At 38.2% G+C, this 26,029-nt stretch overlaps 1 protein-coding gene across 1 annotated transcript; it reads right to left on the bottom strand.

Annotated features, from left to right (window-relative positions):
* Positions 1 to 407: 407 nt before the first annotated feature.
* Positions 408 to 21,997, bottom strand: LOC143684189 (lysosomal dipeptide transporter MFSD1-like). The gene is given in 15 exon segments (XM_077160899.1): positions 408 to 471; positions 1,370 to 1,421; positions 2,091 to 2,203; positions 2,747 to 2,844; positions 4,855 to 5,011; positions 5,378 to 5,434; positions 7,844 to 7,955; positions 8,657 to 8,755; positions 10,543 to 10,645; positions 13,058 to 13,166; positions 14,988 to 15,055; positions 15,354 to 15,411; positions 17,661 to 17,773; positions 19,861 to 19,913; positions 21,729 to 21,997. Coding segments are annotated over 15 exon segments (1,419 nt in total). The 5' UTR covers positions 21,892 to 21,997.
* Between the last annotated feature and the right edge of the window lie 4,032 nt (positions 21,998 to 26,029).

Below are 26,029 nucleotides of genomic sequence, written 5' to 3'. Positions count from 1 at the left end.
GTAAGCATCAAGGGAATATGAAAATTTACCTCAACTACTAAAGAAGAGGAAAACATTAGAAAAACTAGAGAGGTGAGCACAGCATAGGAATTTAGGAAAAGACCTTTCCTCCAATAAACTACAAGTATTAAATCTCTTTCCCTCTCTGGATATACTGCTCCCACCCACCTTCACTCTCCTTCTTTCTCGGAAAGCAATTAAAAGCATAATTCTTTTTCTAAAAATTTAAGTCTTTAAGATCCACTTTTTAAATTTCTAAAACAAGAGTTTTGCTATAACAGTCTCAGTCACAACTGCTAGCTCTTGAAAACCAGAAAAAGATTTATTTCTTAAAAGTCCAAACCCAATACTTTGAAATAAAACGCTAATATTTAGGAGCTTAAAAACAAAGTTTTCTTCTTTAATACTTACTCAGTATGAGAAAAAAGTTTTATTTCTTCCCTTTGCCTTGCAGAATAATTTAGGTTACCACTTAAAGCATAAATAAGCACAGACTCTTTTCAGCATATTATCAGTAAGTAAAACTCAAATACACACATACATAGGCAAACATTTGCATAGATATACCTTATTTTAAGTAACAGAAAAAGCTATGGAAGATAAGAAAGAAACAGTTTTACCTACCAGAACTTTGCAAAGGGGAAAAAATGTTTCTTTAAGAAAAGTATCCTAATAGTTCACCCCTTAATTTTAATTATTTTTAAAGTTGGGCTTATGAATTGCTTCAGGTTCTGTTAACTGGGACATTGTATTAATATTCAATATTAATGACAATTTAGAGAAATTAAAGGAAATGACCTAAGATTATTTAAACAGCATGTGTGTTACATTCTGCTAAGTATTTAACACCCTTTAAAAGCAAGCCAGTTATAGAAATAAGGGCAACATCAGAACCTTATAAATAACAAAGAAAAAAGCACTAAGGTAAGTAACCTAAATTAGATAAAAGAAAAAATCTTGTGATTTCTATCTTAAACCAAATGTTTTCAACCTCAAAATGCAAATTGCAGCATTAAATTTGCTTTCTTCTTATTTTTTAAAAATATAAGACAATAACAGAGGAGGGGCTTTTGATATACTAAGTTATAAAAAAAATGTCGTGTTTGTTTATGCTAATATAAAAATAACATATATAATTTTTAATTAAAAAACTTAAACTGAACTGGCCAAAAGGAGCATGACAATTTCAATAAATGCTAAGGTCCAGAATTTGTAATTATAGGTAACATAATGAAATGTGTTCCGTCACTATGAGTAATGACGTCATTACAAGGAACTAAAGCACTAGCCTTCTCAGAGGCGTGCAGAAAATCTACATGTACCACAAGATGACCTATGGAGCGCGGGAAGAATTTATCATAACTTCTACTTACCTCGGGCACGATTCACCAAATAGAGCAAGAACACGGCTAAAAGTGACACTGGGGGTGAAAAAACACAGGGTCCTTAAAAATACTTATTTCTTACCAGTGATTCCTATGTAACCATAAATTACGAAGTAGAGCTCAGACACATTCAACCCTTTATTAATCAGTATTTAAAAATAAAAAACACTATTTTCATTATTGCTCTTTTCTAAAAAGCACTAAAAATCAGCTACAAACCATTTTCTCCATGGGTTACATGGGACTGAGCATGGCAGACCAGAAATGGAGCCACTGAGACCCCTACAGGGGAGGGAACAAACCCACATGTCCGCTCTGCCACCCTCCCCTCTCCCTTTGTGCATGTGGGTCCTTCTTGGCACTCCTCCCCAACCACTGCCAGCCACTAGAGTGTCTCATAGAAGCCATTCTTTGTGGGTTTGGGATCTGAGAACGCCATGTCTACCACTGCCAATTAAATAACTGAACAATACAACATGGTCTTAGACTCCGAACATCCCTGAGCCAATAAAGACCGTGGGGCTTTTTCCTTTACAAGTGAGGACCAATACTAATTTACTTTAATCTGAGAACTATGTGTTACAGATTCAGTTTAAGAAAGGAGAGAAAAGAACAATAGTACCAGAATACAAAACCTAGAAGTAAAAATGAGAACATTCAGCTATACACTAACAGGAACTAAGTGTTGCCACATGGCATACTTACAGGAAACACAGGCAATGAAAAAAACTTCTAAAAATAAATATCCCCGAGTATCCAACAGTATGCCAGCAATGATGGAAATAATCGCCAACCCAAGATTCTGAATGGACTGCATGCTAGAATTAAAGAAATAAAAAAATGCACTTCAGTTTCAAAAGTCTTCACAGACTAACACTTCACTATAAATATTAGTTTGTACATCACATGTTATTGGTGTCTTTCTTACGAATTATCCCTAATAAATATCATTCTAATCTTATTGTTGAGAAAACTGGGATTTTAGGCGAACAGTCCAAAGGAACCAAAACTCTGTCTTACACGAGCTCCTCAAAGGCAGGGGCCATGTCCTCTATGTGTTTTTCCAGAGATAAGGCCAGTTCCTGACACAAAAGAGGCACTCGGTAAATACATGCCGCTTTCAAAAATAAGAAAACCCATGCATTCAATAAAAGTTTCTTCCCAAAATAGTGCACGAGTTCCTAACACTCACCTTATCCTCAAATGTTACCTATTGTTTATGATTCAGTTGTGTGCATTGTGCCCATGTATGTGTGTATATGTATATAAATCCGTGATAATAAACCCCAATTTTTTTAGATGATCAACCAGAGACCCAAACTGCTGAAGAAGTGCAGTGGATCCATGATGCAAATACTTACAAGCCATACGCAGTTCCCAGCTGATGTTCAGGGACTACAAATGCCACCATTGGCCATAGCACACAGGCAAGCAATGAGTAGGAGAGTCCCAGGAGGCACTACAGAAAGCAATTCAGAAAACAAAGAATGGAAAAACTTTTATATTAACCAAAAGGTGATTTTCTTTGCTCATATTACCAAGAGTGACAGGAAAGTTACTATTGAACATTCATGCAAGTTTTACTGTGATAACGCTAAAACACACTCACAAAATGCTAAAGCATCCTGATTCCCTCTAAGGGTTTCCTTGTAGAGACAAGATCTGCATATGCTGTCTTAACCTTGTTCACGTGTCATTATGCGACATGCACCCATAACTGGCAGGAGTCCAGTGCACAGTGAAGGAGGAAGTAAGAAAACAAAGTCAATTTGCTGAACATTATTACAGTGCTTTAGGCAAGTTCGTTTTCCAGCATTTACTAGGAATTACAAGTTAAGCAACAGAGGCAACATTACATGAATAACCGCTATCCTGCCTCTGGAGCCTCACGACTCCAGAGCAAGGCAGAAAACTAACGACAACCAACACTTCTGCTAAATATCATCTGTATTTTTCTCCAATTAGAAAAAATGCTGTATTTTTCTCCAATTAGAAAAGAAACCTAACAATTTAAATTAAAATATCATTCACAACTATCAGAGTGGCAAAGACTAAAATATTGCCAATGCCCAATACTAGTAAGGATGCTAAGAAATGGACACTTTATCTATTGTTAGTGAAGCTATAAATGGGTAGAAGTTACTGGATAGGCATTGTCTCAATATCTATAAAGATGTTAAATGTGCATAGCCTTTGCTATAGCACCTCTATGTCTAGAAATTTGTCCTACAGAAATTCTCTCCCACCAATATATGTATGCTCAAATATATTTCTTTATTAACAGGCAAGAAATGTAACACATCAGCCTGGTGGTCTTGAAAAATGACTTCTTGAAGAATAACAAAAAGTGGATGAATTTATGTGCCAGTTTGAAAGTTACTATGTACCCAAGAAAAGCCTTATTTTAACCCTGACTCAATTTTCTGGAGGCAGCCCTTTCTTTTAATCCTAATTCAATATTGTAGGTTCAAATCTTTTGATTAGATTATCTACAAAGAGATGTGACATGCCCGATTGTGGGTGTGACCTTTGATGAGATGGAGATGTGACTCCACCCGTTCCAGGTAGGTCTTGATTAATTTATTGGAGTCTTTTAAAAGAGGGAATATTTTAGAGAGAGTCAGAAATGACAGAATACACAGAAACTTCAGAGCAGAGCTGACCAGCAGAGAACAGAGACATTGGGTATTTGGAGATGCTTGGAGCCCAGTAGATGTCTCCATGAGATGGTAAGCAAACCAGAACCTGGAGAGAGCCAAGGGAAGCCAAGAGATGAAAGCCAGCCCTGCAGAAGCAAAGTGAGGAACCCCCACAGGAAGAGAGGCTGAAAGCAATGGAGCCCAGGAGCAAGGGACCAGCAGATGCCAGCACATGACTTCTTAGCTGACAGCGCTGTTCTGGACAGTATCAGCCTTTCTTGAGTGAAGTTAACCTCTTGTGTTAGTACCTTAAATTTGGACACTTTCACTTCCTCAGAACTGTAAACTTGTAACTTATTAAATTCCCCTTTTGTAAAAGCTGTTTCACTTCTGATATATTGCATTCCGGCAGCCAGCAAACTCACACAATTTATTATCAATTTTTGACCTACTATGAGTCAAAGACAAAAGAATGCTAAATCATGGCTATTAGTAGGTCAATAAAATTCTTCCCCATCTATAATGGAATGGACTCTTACTGAAATGCAAGGAAAAAAAATAGAACTCACAAGCATTTGGGCCCTTCTTCAAATTTTATTCCATCATTAGGATTACCCTAAATAAGCCAAATGAAATAAAAGATCTCTTATGCATTAATAATTTAAATGTACTCTTTTAGAATGATTATTTTATAGAAATTGAAATCAATTCATTGTTTTCCCCTCTTCACAAGCACGGCCACCAGTTATGGGTGTCGCATCTCCTGCAATGGGCCTTCCTGAAACCTCGCCTAGGCCCTGCCACCACGGGGTTAATGTCCTTTACCTTACCATAGCAATCCAGGGGTTCCACAGCGTAAAGGCCAGCAACATGTGGGAAGCAAGGGTGGTCGCCACCGCACACAGAACCCAGATGATGTTCTTCCCTGTTTTATCCACCAGGAGCCCAAATACTGGGGACATGGGAGCTGATATGACATACACAACACTGTCCAGAGAAACATAAACAGATATTTAGTGAAATGCAACACAGCTAAAATAAATACCTACAAATCCCTCCAGAGCAGCAGCCAAAGTAAACCGTAGCTCACTTAATTAAATAGTCTTCTAAGACAAACTCCTTCCCAATCATCACTAAACAGAAATATAAAATATAAAGAGCAACTCAAGATTTCTTTCGTTTGTCATTAGTGCAAAGACGGCCACTCAGGATTCAAGTTCCAGTACAGTCATGGGTTTCATTCACACTGTAGATGTTAGATCACATGCACCCTTTCTGTCTCCTACAACGTTTCATTATTATTAAAGACCCCATTATGCTTGCAATAAACACTTACACAACTAATGAAAATACCTGTTAATCGCACTTGCTGCCTGGGAAGAGAATCCAAATTTCTCTATAAAGAAAACTCTAAAATTGAAAAGAGAAAGAGAAAGTGAAATAAGCACTTTAGAGAGAGCTACTCTGTTTTCAAAAAATAAAGGTAATTGTAAACCATATATGGACTGTGTGTGTGAAGATTTCTCAATAAAAATATTTTAAAACTAAATAGAGACAAATAAAGCTAAAACTTTTCCTGCTTGATACTGTTTTCCCACCTTTTCTGATACTCATTTTTTAAGCAATCTGCCAAAGCCTATGTGCTTAATACTACACTAAATAAAACATATTGATGTCCTTTTTTTCTCTTTTACATCTGCAGCAAGCAATACACACACATGTTCAGAAAACTAATATATGATCACAGAAAAATTAAGACTGCTTCTTTTCCCTTCAAAGCAGAACTGAATATGTTCTTTCTAAATAATAAATAGGGTTCTGTCTCAAATTATTTAAAATTACAATTTTAAATTTCAGAATTTAAAGATCCTGAGTACAAAGATACACTCCCACAACATATACGTGCACACGCACTGCTAGGTTTAAGCAGCTGACAATGAAAAAGAAGAGAAAATGAAAAGATAAAGCAAGAAAGCTTCCACTTTCACCCCAGAATTACAGTCCCAGCAACTGGAGAGGCCCTTCAGTCAGAGGCAACCAACACAGTATATGGCTGTCTACATTCTACATGCAGATCTCTAATCAAGGAATAAAGAAGAAATTAAAAAAATGCTACTCCAAAAACTATTAAAACAAATTAACAGAGGGCCTTTAATCCTGTATAGCTTAATGTAATACTTGGATACATCCCGGAGTATATTAAGCAGATTATTAAAAAGTATTGGCAAAGTCCCCTGGGGGATGGGAGAAAAATTATGGAACTATTAAATTTTACCACCAGGGAAATCCCTGATACTGTAGCAAATATTAGGGACACCCAAATCAATAGGCCATGCCCTTGATCTTGAGGCTTGCTCTTGTAAAGCTTATGTAGGTACCAGAGAAGTGTAACCTATAGCTGTGCCTAAAGACCTCTTTTGTTGCTCAGATGTGGCCTCTCTCTCTCTAAGCCCAACTCTGCAAGTGAAACCATTGCCCTCCTCTGTACATGGGACACGACGTCCAGGGTGAATGTCTCCTTGGCAGTATACGAGATGACTCCCAGGAATTAGCCTGGCCCTGGTACAGTGGGATCAACTATGCCATTCTGACCAAAAGGGGGAAAAGAAGTGTAACAAATAAAGCATCAGTGTCTGAGAGAGTTCAAATAGAGTCTAGAGGCTACTTTGGAGGGTACTCTACACACATGTCAGTTAGACATTGTTACCTATCATAACTTGCCAAATCCCAACCAAAACCATTCCTGCCAATCCTAAAGAACACCTACGGCATTATATAAGATTCTACAAAGGTTCCATACACTAGGATAACTTTCCAGAAACCTCCAACCTCCAGATGGGACCCTGGACCGAATAAGTCCTAAAACCTAGAAGGCCAGCCTCTCCAGAACATCAACTAGACCCATCACATATTATTGACAACCCCTTCCAATGTGAAAAAGTTACAATTCTCCTAAAGAGTAGGAGAAAGATCAAAAGTGATATGGAGTTAAACAGAGAAAGCAGGGTTTAACAAATGAGTACGACTGCTTAATCATTACATTGATATTTCTTTTAGTCTCCAGTATCTTAGAGCAGCTAGAAGTGAAAACCAAAAAGTGTGGACTTCTAACTCATAACAAACTCTGATTGTTGCAACGTGCTTAGAAAGTTATTATTTTTCAATATATGTTATTTTTCATAAAAAAGAGAAAAAGTCGATCGTGATGATAAATGCACTATATGATGCTATATGATGATATTGTGAGTCTTTGATTGTATACTTGATGATTACATGGTATGTGAATATATAATATATATCAATAAAAAATCATTAAAAAGTTTTATAAAAAGATCAAAGGAGAAGGTAGATTTATAAAAAAGTAGGATTTAACAAATGAGTATGACTGCTGAATCATTATATTGATATTTCTTTTAGTCTCCAGTGTTTTGAAGCAGCTAGAAGGAAAAAACTAAAACTGTGGAAGAGTAACCCACACTAAATTCTAAAATCTGTTCTATAACTAATTGCTGTGGTGTGCTTTGACATTTATTGCTTTTTTTTGTATATATGTTATTTTTCACAATGAAAAAATAAAAATAAATCAATATATGGCTTAAAAACTGTCATAAGGCATTTCTTCAAAACAATAATAAAAGTATTAAACCAAATACCCTAAGATAAGAAAATGAGTTGTATCCCAAGATGACGTAAAATAATTCCTATGTAAATAAAACCATATCTAAAAAGCAAGACAGATAGCTAAAAAAAAATGCAGTTATGAGATTGAGCTCTCATTGTAATTTAGCCAACAGAAATGAAATGTTAGAGAATACTCACTTCCCCAGCCCAATAAAAGGGAACACCACCACGTAATAGCAGACACAGATGATAAATATGAGCCACAGAGGTAAGGAGAAGTCTTTCACATCCGTCAGCTTAATAACTTCCCCTTATAGAAGAAAGGGAAGGTGTTTATACGTAGCTTTGCATATCTAAGGAACCTTTCACCTACAGTTAAGAATACTTTCATCATGTGATTAATCTTTGCAATTCAGTTTTAAAACTGCTTATCTCAGCAAATTACAGAAATATTAATTCCTGAGATAACTTGAAAAGACATTAGAAAAAACAAAACCTAAGATTTGTATCTACTCTCCTGCCCTCTTCCAGGAACAATAATCATTTTTGCAAACATACAAAGTACAATCAAGAATTACACTCTCAGGGGTGCAAGGGTAGTACAGTGGTAGAATTCTCTCCTGCCACACGGAAGACTGGGTTCAATTTCCAGTCATGCACTCCAAAAAAAAAAAGAAAAAATTCAACAAATGGTGCTGCAAAAACAGGATGTTCACATGGAAAAGAATGAAATGTGTCCCCCACTGCACAACATACAAAAAAAGAAGAAAAAAGTGTAGACTCTCAAAGACACTGTCAACCATGTGCAAGGAAGAAAAAAACGTATTCCCAAATTTAGACAACTAAAAATAGAACTTAGAAATAACACATAAAAAACATGTATTAAGCCCCACTGTTTACAATGGTGTATTAGGAACTTATCTCATTGAAAATCACCTCAAAAAAGACATGATTCCCCAAGTCTCACTTTAGGTTTTCATCTTTTTTTTATTTTTTGAAGTTTAGACTTACCTGTTTTCCCTTGTTCTTTATGAAGGATTCTTTCTGCTCTCTGATCCAAGTAAGCAAGGGCCAAGGTAGAGAGGAATGAAAGAATACATGTTATACCCCCTATAGGAAGAAAATACGAAAGAGATTTTCAAAAGAGAATCAGACTGAAGGTTTCTAAAGGACAGCATCTTATATAACAGTAAAAAATGTATCAACCGAAAAAGATGGCAGGAAGCCATTGCTACTGTAGGACACAAGAGGAAGAGAAGGGGCAGTGGTAAGCACTGCAAGGTTATTATGCTATTTCCCAGTAAAAGATTGCAGAATAAAGGGAAAAGACTAGAACAAACTAGTCAGGTCTCGTAATGCAGAAAACAAACTGAAGAAAGTCAAAAACAGGCAAACAAATTAGTTCTAATTTATTCATTGGGTTTAAGCAACAGTTATTGATGGATGCCAGGGGGAAAGCATTACTAAAGCAAAGTGTGATTCTGTAATCATTTCATCTTCCTCCTGCTTCCTTCTCAATGTCTGTAACCTTTGTTCCTATCCTCTGGGAGCACAGAGGGCTCTCCCATCCAGTAGCACAGCTCTCTCAGGTTCCCTTTTTCCTTTTGAGTACTCAGTATTATTAACTGAAGCTGATCCGTCACTAAAGGAAATCACAGTGAAGACTGAAAGAATTTATCCTTCTCAAGAAGAATTTTTAAAAGAAGCCTATAAATAATTTTTTAATCAGTTGCCATAATATGGTCCAATTGAAAAATCATTGAAATAAGAGTCAGTAGACATGTGTTTTAGTCATAGAATGAACAAGCTGAACAGAATTTAGCCCTTCTGGACTTCAATATGTCCATTTGTAAAATGAGAGGCTTCGACCTGATGATAGCACAGGTATTTTTGTTTTAGCTCTAAAATTCTCAAATTCTCCACTGTGCAGGAAACTGGATAGAATACAGAGAGTAGTAATTGAGAGTAAGGGAAAGGTTTTAAGTAAGGCAAAGGATTTCTGAGTAAGAGAGAAGGGAGAAAGAAGTCTTTGAGTACAAGTCTGCCTGTTTAGAATTACTTCTCTACTGTCTTCTTTTTATCATGCTGTAGCAAGGAATTATAAAGAATAAAAGATATACAAGTCTTGGGCACAGAATTTTTTCCCCTATTCCCACAGGTTTCTCTAAGATTCTGTAAGCAGCTGACACATACCATGGGGCTGTTTGGCAAATTCACTGCTCAGAGAAATCAACCCAGCAATTAGCACAATAGACCATTGGCTAAGAAAACTAAGGGACAGAAGGGACTTATATAAGCCTTGGTCAAACATCCTCAATGTTACAGAAAAGAAGCCTAAGACTCAGAATAGTTCATTTCCTTGGCCAAGATTACAGAACTAGTTAGAGCCAGGCCTAGAATTCAGACTCCTGACTCCAAATTAGTGGATTTTCACCCATAACAGATCACCTCTGCCTTCCATAAAATCTAAGCTCTGTATACACATTGACTGAATTTCATCAAAAGGAAACAATTCTTCCTTCTGCTACAGACTTTTAAAACCTTGAATGTAGAAATTCATTTGCTCCTCAAAACACTGATGTAGACAAAGCACAATAAGTGCTTCCATTTTAAGAAAGTAGAAATGAAACATAAACAGGGGGCAGGCTACGGTGGCTCAGTAGGCAGAGTTCTCATCTGCCATGCCGGAGACCCAGTTTCGATTCCTGGTACCTGCCCATGCAAAAAAAATATAAACAGGGTGACTAATTCACTATTTCTAGTTAAGGGAAAGTACTAGTGAATGGTGGAGGAAAACCATAACCAACAGATTTCTGTGTTCTTTCCACCCTGCCAGCATTACTTCCTATGACATGTTTTTAGAAGAGTCAGGATAGAGGGCATCAGGATTCACTAACCGATCATTAGTGTGATGCCAAGGGTTGTGTGACCCGCAGAACCCAACGAAGCTTCAATCTTAGAATACAGCCATCCCATCAGGTTCATGTTTACTGTACTGCCCTAAAAGAGAAGAAAAAATGTCAACAGAATTTTCAATTATTTTTACCTCTGCCTTGTTCAAACAGGATTTGAGGTGGTTTAGAGAAATAGGTCTAAGAGGACCCAGATTAACAGGAGATAAATTTGAAACAATTTTTAAAATTGTAAGAATACATTACTATAGTTAAGATAAAGGCAGAGATAGGAATATTATATACAAAAATGCCAATTTACAGAAAATTCTGGTACTCAAAATAGCAGAGTAGGTTTATAAATTATAAATTATTAGTAGCTAAAGCAAAAAAAGAAACACAAATTACAAAATTCACAGGGAACATAAGATAAAATGCACCAGTGGCACCGCTTTTCCCGGTACTGAGCTCTGAAAAATATTCTTCTGTATGTCCATAAAGAGGAGACTTTAAACTGTAGTAGACAATATCCTTATTCATTTATTCATTCATTCAGCAATCTCTGAGCCCCTGTTACATGATGGTTCTTGGACAGTGGATGTGGTGAGAAGTGATCAGATTCTGGGTATATTTTGATGGCAGAGTTGATAGGATTTGCTAACAGAACAGCTGCAGAGTGTAGAAGAAAAAATGAAGAATTTAGGACAACACCAAAGCTTCTGCCTGAGCAGTTGGGAAAACAGAGTTGTCAAAAACTGAGGATGAGAAAACTGCAGGAGCTAGTTTGGGGGTGATAGTCAAAATATCAAGAACTCAGTTTGGGGCATGTTAGGCTTGATAACCTACTAGAAATCCGGGTGGAAATGTCAAAAAGGCAATTACATATATGGCTGAAAACGTCTGAAAGAATGGTACTAATTTGGGTGTCAAGAAGTGGTGTTTAAAACTGCAAAACTAGATGAGATCACCAACGAAGTAAGCGTCAAGAAGGCAGAGCTAAAACAAAAGTAGATTTAATAAAAATGTTTTAAAACTGATTGTAGCAATGATTGTACAACTATGTGATGATACTGGAAGTCAATGATGATATACTTTAGATGGACTGTGTGGTGTATGGATATATCGCAATAAAATTGCATTTTAAAAGAAATAGGCGAAACAGAAATGACAGAGGCAACAGAAACTTCAAAGCAGAGCTGACAGAGAGCGAGCTGACACAGACGCCAACACTTGGAAATAAGAGGCACAGATGTTTGGAAATGCTTGGAGCCCAGCAGATGTCGCCATAAGACATTAAGCAAACCAGGGCCTGGAGAGAGCCACAGGGAGCCAAGAGATATGAAGGCCAGCCCCAGAGAAGCAAAGTGAGGAACCCCACAGGAATAGAGGCTGAAAGCAACGGAGCCCAGGAGCAAGGGACCAACAGATGCCAGAATGTGACTTCCAGCTGACAGAGCTGGAATTAAGGTATCTTTCCCTGGATACTTGGGACATTTTTATGGGCTTACAACTGTAAACTTGTAACTTATTAAATTCCCCTTTTTCAAGCCATTCCAGTTCTGGAATATCACATTCTAGCAGCTTGCAAACTCACGCAGTTTATGATCCATTACGACTTAATTTTTGTGAAAGGTATAAAGTCTCTATCTAGATTCTTTTCTTCTGTGTTCTGTTATTCAGTTTTTCCAGCACCATTTATGGAAGAGATTATCCTTTCTCACTCAAATTGCCTTTGCTTTTCTGTCAAAAATTAGTTGACTGTACTTGTTTGGATATACTTCTGTGCTTGCTATTCCATTAAAATTATATGCTTTATGTATCTGTCCCAACAATTTCACAGTTTAAATAACTATAGCTTTATAGTGAATCTTTATCAATCGATTTTTTTATTGAACCCAAATTCACAATAACTACTGGTCTATAGTTTTTTTGTGGAATCTTCGATGTCAGGATAATGATGCCCTCATGCAGAATTAACTAGGAATTTTCTCTCATGATCTATTTTTTGGATGTCTTTGGAAAGTAGTGTATTAATTCTTCTTTAACTATTTAATAAAATTCACCAGTGGGTGGGGCAGGAGAAGTAGATGGACTATCTCATCAGAAAGTGAGCTCCTCATCAATCACTGGACACATCCAAGCAGAGCCTGGATGACCATATGCCAAGAAATTAGGCAACAAAACCTATAAGATCCCTTCCATTGCTAAGATTCTTTGAACTAACGTATGCTCGGCTACCCGTTTTAGACTGTTTCCCAGCTGAAATAAGGTTTCAAATGCCTCTGTTAAATAAGGTAAATGTTACACTATATTCTAGAAAATAGATTTTATCTATTTAGTAAATACATAAAAATCAGTGTCTATTTACTAAAATACCTAACTTACCACACACACACACACACACACACACACTCACACATGCACACACACACTGCATGCACCCTATGACTTTTACAAGATAACAACAGGAACCAATCTTTTGCTTCCTATTTGGCTTCAAGTGGTTTGTCATCATACTTACGATTCTAGCCATGCTAAGTTGGAGTCCAAACACCAGGTTTAATTCTTTGCCTTTAAATCAACTCACAGCATAGGTGTTCTGGGCAACTGCTAAGGACTCCCCACCAATCCTAAAAATGAGAAAATTAAAGATAAATCCAGTTTTTAAAGAAATACTATAGTCGGGCAATGCAAAGGGTTTTAAATATTAGCCTCAAATGTTTTCATATTCCTCATACCTAGAGATGAGATTTATATCGCCTCTTAAATTTAGGTGGGGTGGTGACTGCTTCAAATCAATACAACATACACCGTGTGGTTGCCAGGTGGAGTCATAAAAGGTGATATAATGTCTGCCTTTTCATTCAAACTCTCACACCCAGGCCACCTTGTGAGAAGTCCAACTACCGTGAATTTGCCATGCTGTCAGGAAGCCAAGCCACGGCATGAGGCCACGCTCACTTGGAAGCACCAGTCACCAGGCCTAGCTTTAAGGCATCCCAGCCTAGACATGGGAGTCAAGAAGCCAGATGATCCCAGGCTCCAGCCTTCGAAGGATCTTTCCAGCTGAGGCCCCAGACATCATGGGGGCACGGACAGTCACCCATACTGTACCCTGCCCAAATCTCTGATTCACCGAGTCCACGAGCATAACGAAATGGGTATTTTACACTGCTAAATTCTGGGGTAATTCAAAAAACCGCAGTAGCAACCATTAACAGGCAATACAAAGAATGAGTCACTACCTTACCATGTATTCCATTTTAAATGCTGATGTGGACAGAGCAGTTAATATTGGCGAAAACAGAAATATTTACACTTTCCAGGCCAATGCGAGAAGCTCTCCGTTAATCAATCCCCTAATTCATCCTCTGTAGTCAATGTTCTCCTACTTCTTGGTTTTTAACTCTGGGTTTTAAACCCAAAGTTTAACTTGGGTTTTAACTTTCCTTCCATTAGTTCCATATATTTAGCATTTCCATACCTTCACTTAGGATCTTCCCCTCTTCCACATCCTAACATTGAACCCTCCCTACCACCCCATCCCAGTCCAAAAACACTTTCTTCTATTAATCCAAGTTCTACACTTCCATCAAGGCCCACTACATCTTGAGGCCCTTCTGACCATATTTCTTTCATACTTTTATATATGTTGTATTTCCTTGCCTCTCACTGAGAGTACTTTCAGGGTATGTGACATATGTCCACACCTCTCTGCTATCTGTGAAAGCTGCTCTTAAGTTAAAGAGTAAATAAGTAACTTGTAGTCTGTGTCTCTCACGGCAGTGAGCCCACAACTAGACTCAAGCACTGAGTCTAGTCTCACTGAACACTATTTGCTATTAAATCAACTAAAATTCACATCTAACGATCAGCCTAGGGGTATTTTGCCCATTCAGTTCGCTTGAATAGGGTCCAAAAGAGACCTGCGTGTTACCCACTATGAAACAATGAGATGTCCATGAATTACCAACCTAGAAGTGGACGGTCTCTACTTCTTAAATTGAGGTTTAATCATAGTCAATATATCAGAATGAGCAAAAACTCTTAGGAAAAGTATCATTTCTGGAGAATGACAATATTTGAACTCAACAGAGTTAACTAGGGCCATTCAATATTTTTGCATATTTTAAAGGCAAATTAACTAAGAAATAGTCGTGTATATGAGGCGAGATTTTAAAGATTTTAAGTAATTTTTCCAGAAGATATCATAAATTTTTTTTTTTGGTACATAGTCTGGGAATCAAACCCAAGTCTCCCACATGGCAGGTGCACATTCTACCACTGAACCACCTGTGCACCTGATATCATTTTTTTTCCTTTTCTTTTGTGTTGATATTTTTTGTTTTTCTTACCGATATCATTTTTTTTTTAAAAAAGAAAATCCTTCAAAAATTGGTAAATGAACACTAAAACGATACTATGGTAGGTTAAAGTTATATGTAACATACCCAAACACAAACCTTCCAAATTCCATGAGCCAAAAAGCATTAAATATTGCACCCAGAGCAAAAAGAACCTATAATGTAGAATTTTGCTTTCAATGAAAAAGTAAAGTCAAGGTATTCAAGAAAAACAATAAGTAATTCATGATGAATTATGACTTCTACCCTGGTTTTTAATATTCCTCCTTAATAAATCTGTGTGAAATTAAAATTTTAATGTCCATCTATCTCAAGATTTAAAATAGAACTACATATTATATCACATGAACATTCGTGAATTCTGCTTTATTAAGTTAGGTATTCATTAAACACATCTTTGCCAGTGGGATGTGGCAAGAATTTAAAAGCTGCTCTCATACAACCAATGAACACTTTGGCCCTCCTTTCCTGTCCAATGCAAACAAAGCAGCTAAAAATAATGGTGCCCCAACTGTAGGAGAGAAAGAGAGAGAATTAAGAGTATGTTACTATTAATCCCACTACCAAGTCCTTTAATAATGCTTGCTTTGGTTCTCTTTGCCCTCTGCATTCCCTCCAAGAAAAAAAAGGTAAAGTGGTGGCTTGATGCTGAAGTCAGAAACTTTTTCTAGCCTACACACTGATCTAGAGAAGTCTGTCTGCTTGAGGGGAATCTAGAGGCTTTAGTAATGGCATATATTAATCTAAGCTATTTTCATCTCTTAAAATAAAATAAAACAAACTTATCAAATAACCGTCAAGAAGTTCCCATGGTTGAAACTATTTAAAAAAATGGAAATTCTTTTACAACACTTCTATTAAGAGCTTAGAATTGATTCTAAGAAATTCTGGGTTAAATAATTTTAAGTGGTTATAATTTTAATAACTAAAAACTATTTTAAAAAAGACAAATCCCAACCATCTTAATGCAATTACAAATGTGTCTAATCAAACATACTACACTCAATACCTGATTAATGTCCTCTTACCATAAAGAAATGCCAGTATTAGAAGAGACTCTAATGGTCCTCTGAGTAAACCATACTTCTGAAACTCAACTCGCTCCCCAGGTCTTTGTGAAATGGCCATATCACATTCCACTGAATATTCCCCAGCACTGGAAAACGCGCTATGGTCTCAAGGCAAGTCATATCGCCTCTATCGACCTGAAATCTACATCAAATGAAGTCTCCGTTGTACTACGTATATTTTGTCCCCCTCCCCTTCCTGTCCCCAAAGTTTCAGGCTAATTTTAGCCTTTGGAATCAAACGAAAGAAATTTAACTCTTCCTTCATATTCTAACTCTTCAAAAATTGTCAGTTAGTCCCCAAGTCTAAACACTTACGTTTCTTCAACCCTTATCAACCTGAATGGTCTTAATACTATCATCTTAGCCTCTTTCTTCTGAAAATTGTCCCTGTCTATAACCACATTAATGTCTCCACTAACAAAAAAAGAAAAGTGACAAAGCTTACAGTGTTACTCCTTCTTCAAGGAGCATCTAACAAATGGGCACAAAAAGTTCAATGTCAGAGGGCATATAGACAGAAAGAGAAAATCTCACTCGGGCCACAGGCAGCACTTACTATTTATGTGCCAAGTACTTTACATTCATCCCTCATTTAATCCTCATAACTACCTTGCAAGGAAAGAATTATTATCCATATTTTACCAATAAGGAAGCTGAAGCTGAGAAAGTCTTACAACTAGGAAGTTGAGCAAGGAGAAGCAAAGGGATTCAGACTCAGGTTTGTCTGGGCAATCTACCTCTAGGTGACTGAGCTAGCTTATTCTATTAGCAGTACTTATAGTCATCACCTTAACTGAACTACTTTAGGAAATCCAATCAAGCTTTAAAAACCAATTTCAGCCCCAACCAAAACCATTCCTGCCAATCCTAAAGAATACCTAGGGCATTATATAAGATGCTGCAAAGGTTCCATGCACTAGGGTAACTTTCTAGACACCTACAACCTCCAGATAGGTTCCTGGACCAGAGAAGTCCTGAAATACAGAGGGCCCAGCCTCCCCAGAACATCAGCTACTTCCATCCCCCATCCCATATTATCGACAGCCCCTTCCAACATGAAAAAGTTAGAATGGGCATAGTCCAAATACCCCTGAAGAGTGGGAGAAAGATCAAAGGTGATGGTGGAGTTATACAGAGAAGGTAGGACTTAACAAATGAGTATGAGTGCTAAATCATTATATTGATATTTCTTTTAGAAGTAAAAACTTAAAATTGTGGACTTCTAACCTATACCAAATTCTGAAATCTATGCTATAAGTAATTGTTGCAATGTACTTTGAAAGTTATTGCTTTTTAGTATATATGCTATTTTTCACACATGCAAAAAAATTTCCTTCTAGCCTCCAGAGTTTTGGAGCAGCTAGAAGGAAAAATCTGAAATAGTGGAATGGTAAGCCATAACAAACTCCCAAATCTGTTCTGTATCTACTTGTTGACATGTTCTTTGAAAATTATTGTTTTTTTCTTTTCTTTTCTTTGTATATATCTTACATTCAACAATAAAAAATGTTTAAAAAAAAAAACAAATAATTCCAGGGAAATATAAAAACCTTAAAAAAAAAAAAAAAACTAACGCAGGTTATGACAGTTAATATGGGTGTTTATTCAGTTCTTTCCAGAAATAACTTGTAGTTTTATATTTGCCTAATAACCAATTTCTACCCATAGGTGAGATTTTCTTCAAGCTTACCGTATTCCAAATACTCAATCTATCAAAAAGCCACCAAAGAAACACAAAACTACATTGGGCCAAGAATACCAGGCACACAGCAGCATGAATTTCATGGTATTCACCTGCATGTCCTATATGAAAAGAAAATAAAACTTTTGTTTTCCAAACAATTAAATTTAACAACTAATAAATCAAAACATGACAATTTAAAATAGAAAGTGTTTAATTCTTTCTTTTGTAAACAAGAAGTTAGGATTTAAGAAATGATTATAATTATTGTATTGTTATAGATATTTCTGAACTGGAATCTAGCTGTCGTGGTCTTTGATAATCACTATCTAACTCTATAACCTTTATTTGTCATTATAAAAACTCTGTGACTGACCCCCACTTGTACCCCCTTATCCTGTTTTTCAAGTTGAGAGCCTTATGATCACTAAAGGCAGCCCGTAATGTTTATTAATGAAGGGCCTTGAGTCAGCCCAGAGCTAGCACCCCCCCCACCCAATTCCAAAGCTATCTTGCTAGACAGAACTGGATCTAACCAAAACTGCACATAACCAATCTGTGCATACTCAATAATTAGATCATCTCTAACTTCATCATCTCCAACCATTGTGCTCATTATCCTAAAACCTATCCAACATTTTTTTGGGGGGAAGGTGGTACATGGGCCAGGAATCAAACTCGTGTCTCCCACATGGCAGGTAAGCATTCTACCACTGAACCAACCATTGTACCCTTCTGCCCATCTTTTGATATTTTAAAACTACCTGAGTTACTGCAGTTCAAGGAGACAGATTTTTAGGGTGATAGGCCATCTGACCTCCTAGCTGTGCACTTAGCAATAAAACTCTTTCTCTCACTGAAACTGTGGTGTCTCAAGAATTGGTCATTTGAGCACATTAGGCAGAGAACCCACCACTTTGATCAGTATCACTGTGCAGAGCAGGAGTTTAACCATTTCTAAGTCACTAGCTGCTGTGAGAATGTCATGAAACCTATGGCTCTTGCCCTAGAAAAATACAGTCATCACAAAGGAGTCCACATGCCATTTCAAGATCTTCACAGATTCCAGGATCAGAACCCCATCTATGGAAACTGCCTCCATCTGTCTACACCTTCTATATTCTTATTCCCCCTGTACCACCAGCAGTGCGGGCTTCTCCCACACAGAATAAGACCATCTTGGCCCATTCCCATCCACCACCAACTCCTACCCTTTCCCTTTCATTTTAGAATCTATCCATTTCTTCCCATCCACAGGTTTAAAAAAAAATGTACAAAGAAAAAAGACTATTTTAAGAACCGAGTGCAGTAGGTTGAACTATGTACTCCAGAAAAAAAAACAGGTTCTTAATCTTAATCCATTCCTTTGGGTGTGAACCCACTGTAAATAGGACCTATTTAGCAGTTGATGCGGCTAACGGAATCAGGATTGGGCTTAATCCTGCTATTGGAAGCCTTACTTAGAAGGCCACAAGGAAAAGCAAGCTCGAATTAATGGATTCTGGAAAAGAAAGGGGAGGACATTGCCATGTGATAGAAAAACCAACAACCCAAGGATCACTGGAAGTTAGTCCCAGAACACCACAGTCTTCAGAGAAAAAGCATCACCTTGCTGACACCTTCACATTGTGGGTTTCTCCTAGCCTCAAAACCATGAGCCAATAAACCCCACTGTTGAAGCCAACCCATTGTATGGTATTTGCTTCAGCAGCTGGGAAACTAAGACAGCAAGAAACTATATATATATCAAATATATTTTGATAATACAAATCTAGGCTAAAAATACAGACATAGACTATCCTCTGCAATCAGTATCCACATTTTAAAAACAAAAGTAACAGCAACAAACATATTTAAGAAGCAAAAAAGTTATCCTACCAAATCACTTCTCATTCTCATGATCAAGCAAAGGGAAAGTGAAATGCAAAAAATGTGCTAAAAGTGTTTGGCAATACAATAGAAATAGAACGTAATTATATATCTGAGGTGTGAAAGAATTTAAAGACGTGCTAAAAAATGAATTCTTTGTGGCTACACGCTCTAACTCAAAAACACTCTTAGTTACTCACTGATTTGCTGACTACAGCTGTTTTAAAATGGATTCAGTGGACAGTATTTCAGACTAGGCAAACTGAGAGCTGATGAAGTCTCAACAGCTACACTTGCTCCAAAGTTAAGAGAAGAACTAAAGGTAAAAAAACTAACTTACCCGTTTAATCTGGGTCTGAAGGGCAGCAGGATTATCATAGCAAAAATAGCTGCCTAGAAAAGAAAAAAGAGAAGAGTCAATATTTTTTAAGCTATAATACTGTCCACATTAAAATTTCAGGTTGCAATTACTACTCAAGTGGTGATTTTAAATGTATATACTAGGGGTTCAAGGACTTACACTGTGTAAAACATTTTTAGGGCCTCTTCCTGATCCACTAATATTTTCTAAGTTGTAGCCAAATAACTCAGAGAAAAGCCAAATGACTAACAAATTCTTAGTCTGCATGTACAGTACATACTGGAAATCTGGATTAAGACATTGACAATTAACAATTGCTTTTCCATTTACTTTCATTATGCTTCAGGTCTATTATTTTATAATCATCTTCATGAAGCAGCTTATTAAGAGAAGCTTTTCCTTATTTAAAGCTACCATAACACACACACACATTTTACGAACATCCTCAGCAGTTTCCTAACAATTTTAGCTGGGGTCACCACCTATCCTGAGAATTTAAGTATTCTGACTAAACCCAAATTTGTTCTACAAACAGAATATCAAAGACCAAGTAATTTTGTGAATACAGTGACAGGAATGAAGAAAAATAAAACTGTACCTTCTAAAGGATTAAAACATTATAACGATAATATGTTTGGGGCAGTGTGACAGGGAAGTGGGGAGAGGTTTGGCTTTCACACACTTGAATTTATTTTTAAAATAATGTAATTGACAGATTTTTTGGTAGGCTACAAGATAATACTGCCTCCATTTCTCTCTCGTTATAAGTATATAACAGAAGCTACGGATTCAAAGTAAAGAAAATGGTCATCACCGAGGTATGAATATGGCTTCTGAAACCCAGGCAGATAAGAAATTACCAAACATAACATTTTCTTGAATAGGGATAATTTCCCGAAAGCATTCTATATTTCTTCCTGTTCTTTTTCATCTAAACCCAGCAACTCTGTTTCCTATTTAGGGATATCAATGTCATATTTTATAACTAAGTAAGTAAGTTTGCAAAAAAAAAAAGGCAGAAAGTTGCACAGAAACCAAAGCTCAAAAAAGCATCCTACATGCCTACTAATATATTCCAGCAGTGGCATATAAACCTTCGTTCCTATACCTAGTTATCACAAGGGTTCCTGCTGGCCCCCTGTAAAACACAGTACTCTTTTTATATCAGACTAATACTGGCATCAGGTAAGTTACTGAATAAAAGTTAGAGCCTAGGAAGATGTTTTAAAGATTATTTCAAGAAGTAGCTCTCAGAATCATCAGATTTCGTAAGTGAAAACCACCATTGCCAATCTCACCACTGTTTCAATCCCGTATCAATAACTTTTCTAGCCACTGAAGCAATGGGAAAGCCAAATTCGTGTCTTTTCCCAAAGATGGTGAGAAACAGGAAAGATCGCCAACGAAATCATTTCTTTTATTAAAAGACTAGCTTGGGGAGTTAGCTTTCTGGGTGGGGAAGAGGTGACGGGGGCGGGGCTGGGGGGTGCCGGGGAGTAGTTCAAATATTCTGAATTCCTCCAGAGCACAAACTGTCCGGAGAGGAACCCTGAAGATGGAGAAAGACTCCTTATGTCTGTGGCCCCAGGAGAGGCGTTGGTAGCCTCTGGGACTTCTTTGAGAGCAGAAGAGAGTGACAAAACCCGCCCAGCTCAGTACCCCGACCCCCAGGTTCCGGGTTAACGAGCAACATTCACAGACTAGATGGGAAAGCTCTTGGTGAGGAGGGGGGCCTCAGGCTGAAGCCAGAAGTTATGCTGAGTCCCCGGGACAACCGTGAGCTCCACGAGGATCTCCAGACTCCTTGACACTCCGATAACCCCTCCCTGCCCGACCGGACGGCTCACCGAAGCCGAGCAGGCACATCAGCAACAGCACCACAAGTCGGTGTGCCAGACGACTGGGGTCGCAGATGGCCGGCAGTGTCCCGAGGGCAGCGGGGGCATCTCTGCCGGCCTCGTCGGGGCTGCCTGTCAGCAGCGCCCGCGCTTCCTCCTCCTCCTCCTCCATTAGGCCCGCGGGAGAAAAGAAGCCAAGGGCCGGGGTACAGGAAGACCCTGCAGGAAGCCGAGCCGCTGGAGCCCAGCGAAGGCTGCAGTCACATGACAGAGGCCGCTCACGTGACTGCCTGGCGGGTCATGTAGGGCCACTCTCACGTGAGCGGCCGTGATCACGTGAGGGGCCAGCGAAGGCTCTGTAGCTGGCGTGGGGGGGGGGGTTGGGGGTGGTGGTGGAGGTGATGCCTCACCCGCTGTGCAGGTCTGTCGCAGGTTTGTTTCCTCGGTCGACAACCTTTGAGGGCCTGAGGATCTTTGGGCGCCCACACTCACGCTTCCACCGTTTACCCCGCTATTTTTTTTTTTTGTTTCCCACTCTGCTTACACATCCTCCCATTAAAGATTCGGCGTAGCTCCACCTAGAGGAAGAATGCGGGCCTTGCACCCCAGACTGGACCCCATACTCCCCCTGGGTGATCCTGCCCCCGCTAAGGACACCAAAAACTTGCCGCATTTCTCCTCGTAGTAATGCTCTCTGCATCTTCTTTGGCTACTGTCAGTACACGCAAACCTGATCGAGCACCTTCAAATGTGTCAAACTGTGTGCCAGGTATTGGGAGTACAAAATGGAATAAGACAAGCTCACTGGCCTCGAAGATCTCATGGTTTAGTTGGAGAGATTGACGGAAATATATTTATTTTAAAAAACAATATGATGAATGAATGCATGAGGTGAGGACAGCTGCAGAGATAGGCCCTGAATTCTACAGACACAGCTGGGAGGAGCCTTTGAGAAAGGAGGACAGGCGCATAGTTTAACTGAATTTTAGGGGAAAGGGACGCCAAAGCTCCTTGAACGTAGACCTACACTACTGTTTGTAAGAGTGAGCCAGTCAGGGTACCAGGTGGAGGGAGTTGGTCAGGAGCGGGCTGGGGACTTGGGGGTGGGGGTGGGGGGTAGGGAGGTTAGGGAGAACAATAAAAGCAGGAGCATGAAATAGAACCGGTGTGTATATGTGTTTGCATTGGATGTGTTGCCTTTGAGATGACTATATACAATGTCTACTTACTGCCTCCCACTCTCCCTTTAGCTCCAATTGGAGGAACCCGCACTCTACTGAAACTGTCTTGCCAGGATTTCCAACTCCTCCATCTTTCCAAATACAGTTGGGAGGAACCCGCACTCTACTGAAACTGTCTTGCCAGGATTTCCAACTCCTCCATCTTTCCAAATACAGTTGTCACTTCACTGTCCTCATCTTGTTCAACTTCTCAACATCAGTTGATACAGCTGACAGCTTCCTCCTTCTTGGCTCCCAGGACATTACACTTGCCTAGTTTTCATCCTCATTTTTCTGGGCCCTCTCGTTTGCTGTCTTATTTGTCAGCTCCTCTGATAGCCAAACTCTAGATGTTCAAGCGCTCCAAGGCCCAGTCCTGGGCTTTCTTCCTGTCATCCAGTCCCAGTACTTTGTCACTGCTGTGCTGTCCAGTGCATTAGCCATTCACCACATGCGGTTATTGAGCACTTGAAATGTGGTTGGTCCAAATCAAGATGTGCTACAAGTATAAAATACGCACTGGGTTTCAAAGACTTAGTACAATAAGAAAGGAATGTAAAATATCTCATTAATAATTTTCTATTGATTACATGTTAAAATGATAATATTTTGCATATACTGGGTTAAGTAAAATATATTAAAAGTTCACCTGCATTCATTCCTTTAATGTGACTGCTAGAAAATGTTAAATTACATATGTGGCATACATATTTCTGTTGCTCAGTGCTGATTTAAATCCTGTTGTCTCCAAAATACTCCATTCCAGACTTCTGTATTGAGCAATAGAACTTATTCCAGCTGCCTACTGGACATCTCTATTTGGATGATTAGTAGGCATCTCAAATCTAACATGGAAAATAGAATTCTTGAGTCCCCTCAGAACTTCTATACATGTTCCTCCTGAGTGCTCCCCAGCAAAGGAATGGTATTACTGGTAGCCATAAGCTTAGTAGTCATCTTTGATGACTTACCATCCTCTCCCATATCCACTCCATCAGCATGTCCTTTCAGCTCTCTAAAACATGTCCTGAATCCTTGTACTTTCTCCATCACTGCTGCTCTCACCAGACTGAAATCACCTGCACAGCTACAAAAAAACTCTATGAATTTCTAATTTATTTATTACTAATAAGAAATACATACTCCTGGTAGGACATTCCAACAGTACCAGAAAACATACCATTCATAGCCTATCTTTTTTGCCTCACTATTCCCAGTACTCCCAGAAGTAGTCAACTTACCAGATTCTTCTCTATCCTTCCAGAGATACCCCACACTTCTTTTTCAGTTTCAACCCAATAATGTAACTTAGAGGTTGTCGTTTTTTTAACAGATGCAAAGGATTCCATTTTATGTATTATTATACTTTATTTAACAAGTCCCTCATTGATAAGCATTTGTGTTATTTCCCATCTTTGTACTATACTTATAGTATAGTACAAAGATGGCTCGCCTGGACAGTGGTCATTGCACATATGGTGACTTTACCTCTAGGATAAATCCCTAAAAGTGGAACTGCTAGATCAAACTATATGTGTATATTTAAAACTTGTTAGACAGTGCCAAATTGTTCCCTGTAAAGATTGTACAAAGTATACTCCAACAATTCAGGAAAGAGCCTCTTTGCCACACCATCCCTAATCAAGAATTCTTTCAGATTTTTGTCTTTGCATATCTAATCAGTGAAAAACTGCGTAGTTTCAACTTGCATTTCCACCATATTGAGTGAGGTTGAGCCTGTTTTCATATGATCAGGAGCCATTCATGTTTCCCTTTCTAGGAGTTCTCTTTTCATACCTTTGCTCATTATTCAGATGAATTATTGGGCTTTTCCAGTTGATGAAATTGGCTCTTTATAATGTGAGCTGCAAATATTCCTTCTGACTCTGTTCACAGTATTTTTTCATATAGTTTTTTATTGTCAGATGTATACCTTGTCCTTACAACTTCTGGGGTTTGCTTTCCATCCACTGGTCTTCTACTTCCACTGCTACCCACAACTATTAGTGCACTTTTTAGTTTGGGGTTTGGTTTATCAATGAATGATGTGCCCACCATTCAATATATAAAATAAAAAAGATGAAACTGGATTTATTGTGCACCCTGGCTAGTAAGCGAGCACTCTGCTAGAAGGACTTTTAGGGAAGTATGGAGTTCAGGTATAGGTAGATTTCAGAGGTGTAAGGGGATTGCATCATCTGTAGAAGCATGGATACTCTGATAAGACTGTCCTCCATTGCCTGGCCCTCAGGAGTGCAGTTACTGGATCGAATCTATTTGTGTTTCCCCTCATATTCTAAAGCTGAATAGACAAAACTTGTGATCCAGACTCTGAAAAGGACTGTACTGGATGGTCTGGAGAGCCTTGGACATTTCATCTACTAGTCATTCTTTACTGTCTCTGTTTTGCATTACCATCCATGGTATGAGAAATCTGTCTTCCACACCTTTTGCCTGGCATCTTTCCCTGATTGTGCCCGGTCTAAAGAAATTTTTTCCTTTATCTCTCAGCTCTGGGATTCAGGGAATGCTTGGACCACTCAATATAAATTAAATACCCAGAATATAAAATTCAGTTATTTATAATGAACCATGGCATGGTTTATAAAGGTAAGACAATGTTTTCCTAATGCATGATTGTAAAAGTTGCTTGAAATGGAAGTGCTTTTTTAATACTAATATACTCACTTTGTGATTTTGGCTATTTCACGTTTCTGCACCTTAATTTTCTCATCAGTAGAAACTGTACTTGTGACCTGCATATTTTATTGGGATTACAAGTTGATTATGGAATATTTATGCATGTCGAGGTTATCACATGAAAAAAAATCTGCACTAGAGTGAACAATACATACTAATCTTGATGGTTTTCCTGAGTATAAAGTCCTGTGTTTAAAGTAATTAAAACCAAAGACAGCCTTTATGGATCTGACCCTCTGCGGCCAAACTCATTTAAAGACCTGAAAATATGTGTGCATGCTTACTGTAGAGCAAAACACCTGAGAGTCTTTTATATTAATTTTTTATTCAGTTCCAATCTTCATTGGAATTTTATTGTTTTCCTCACTTGTTTATAGCAAACTTGAATCC

The sequence above is a fragment of the Tamandua tetradactyla genome, chromosome 5 (assembly GCF_023851605.1).
Source record: "Tamandua tetradactyla isolate mTamTet1 chromosome 5, mTamTet1.pri, whole genome shotgun sequence".
Classification (NCBI taxonomy): domain Eukaryota; kingdom Metazoa; phylum Chordata; class Mammalia; order Pilosa; family Myrmecophagidae; genus Tamandua; species Tamandua tetradactyla.
The sequence above is the reverse complement of the archived record's forward strand: the minus strand, read 5'-3'. Positions and strand labels throughout refer to the sequence as shown.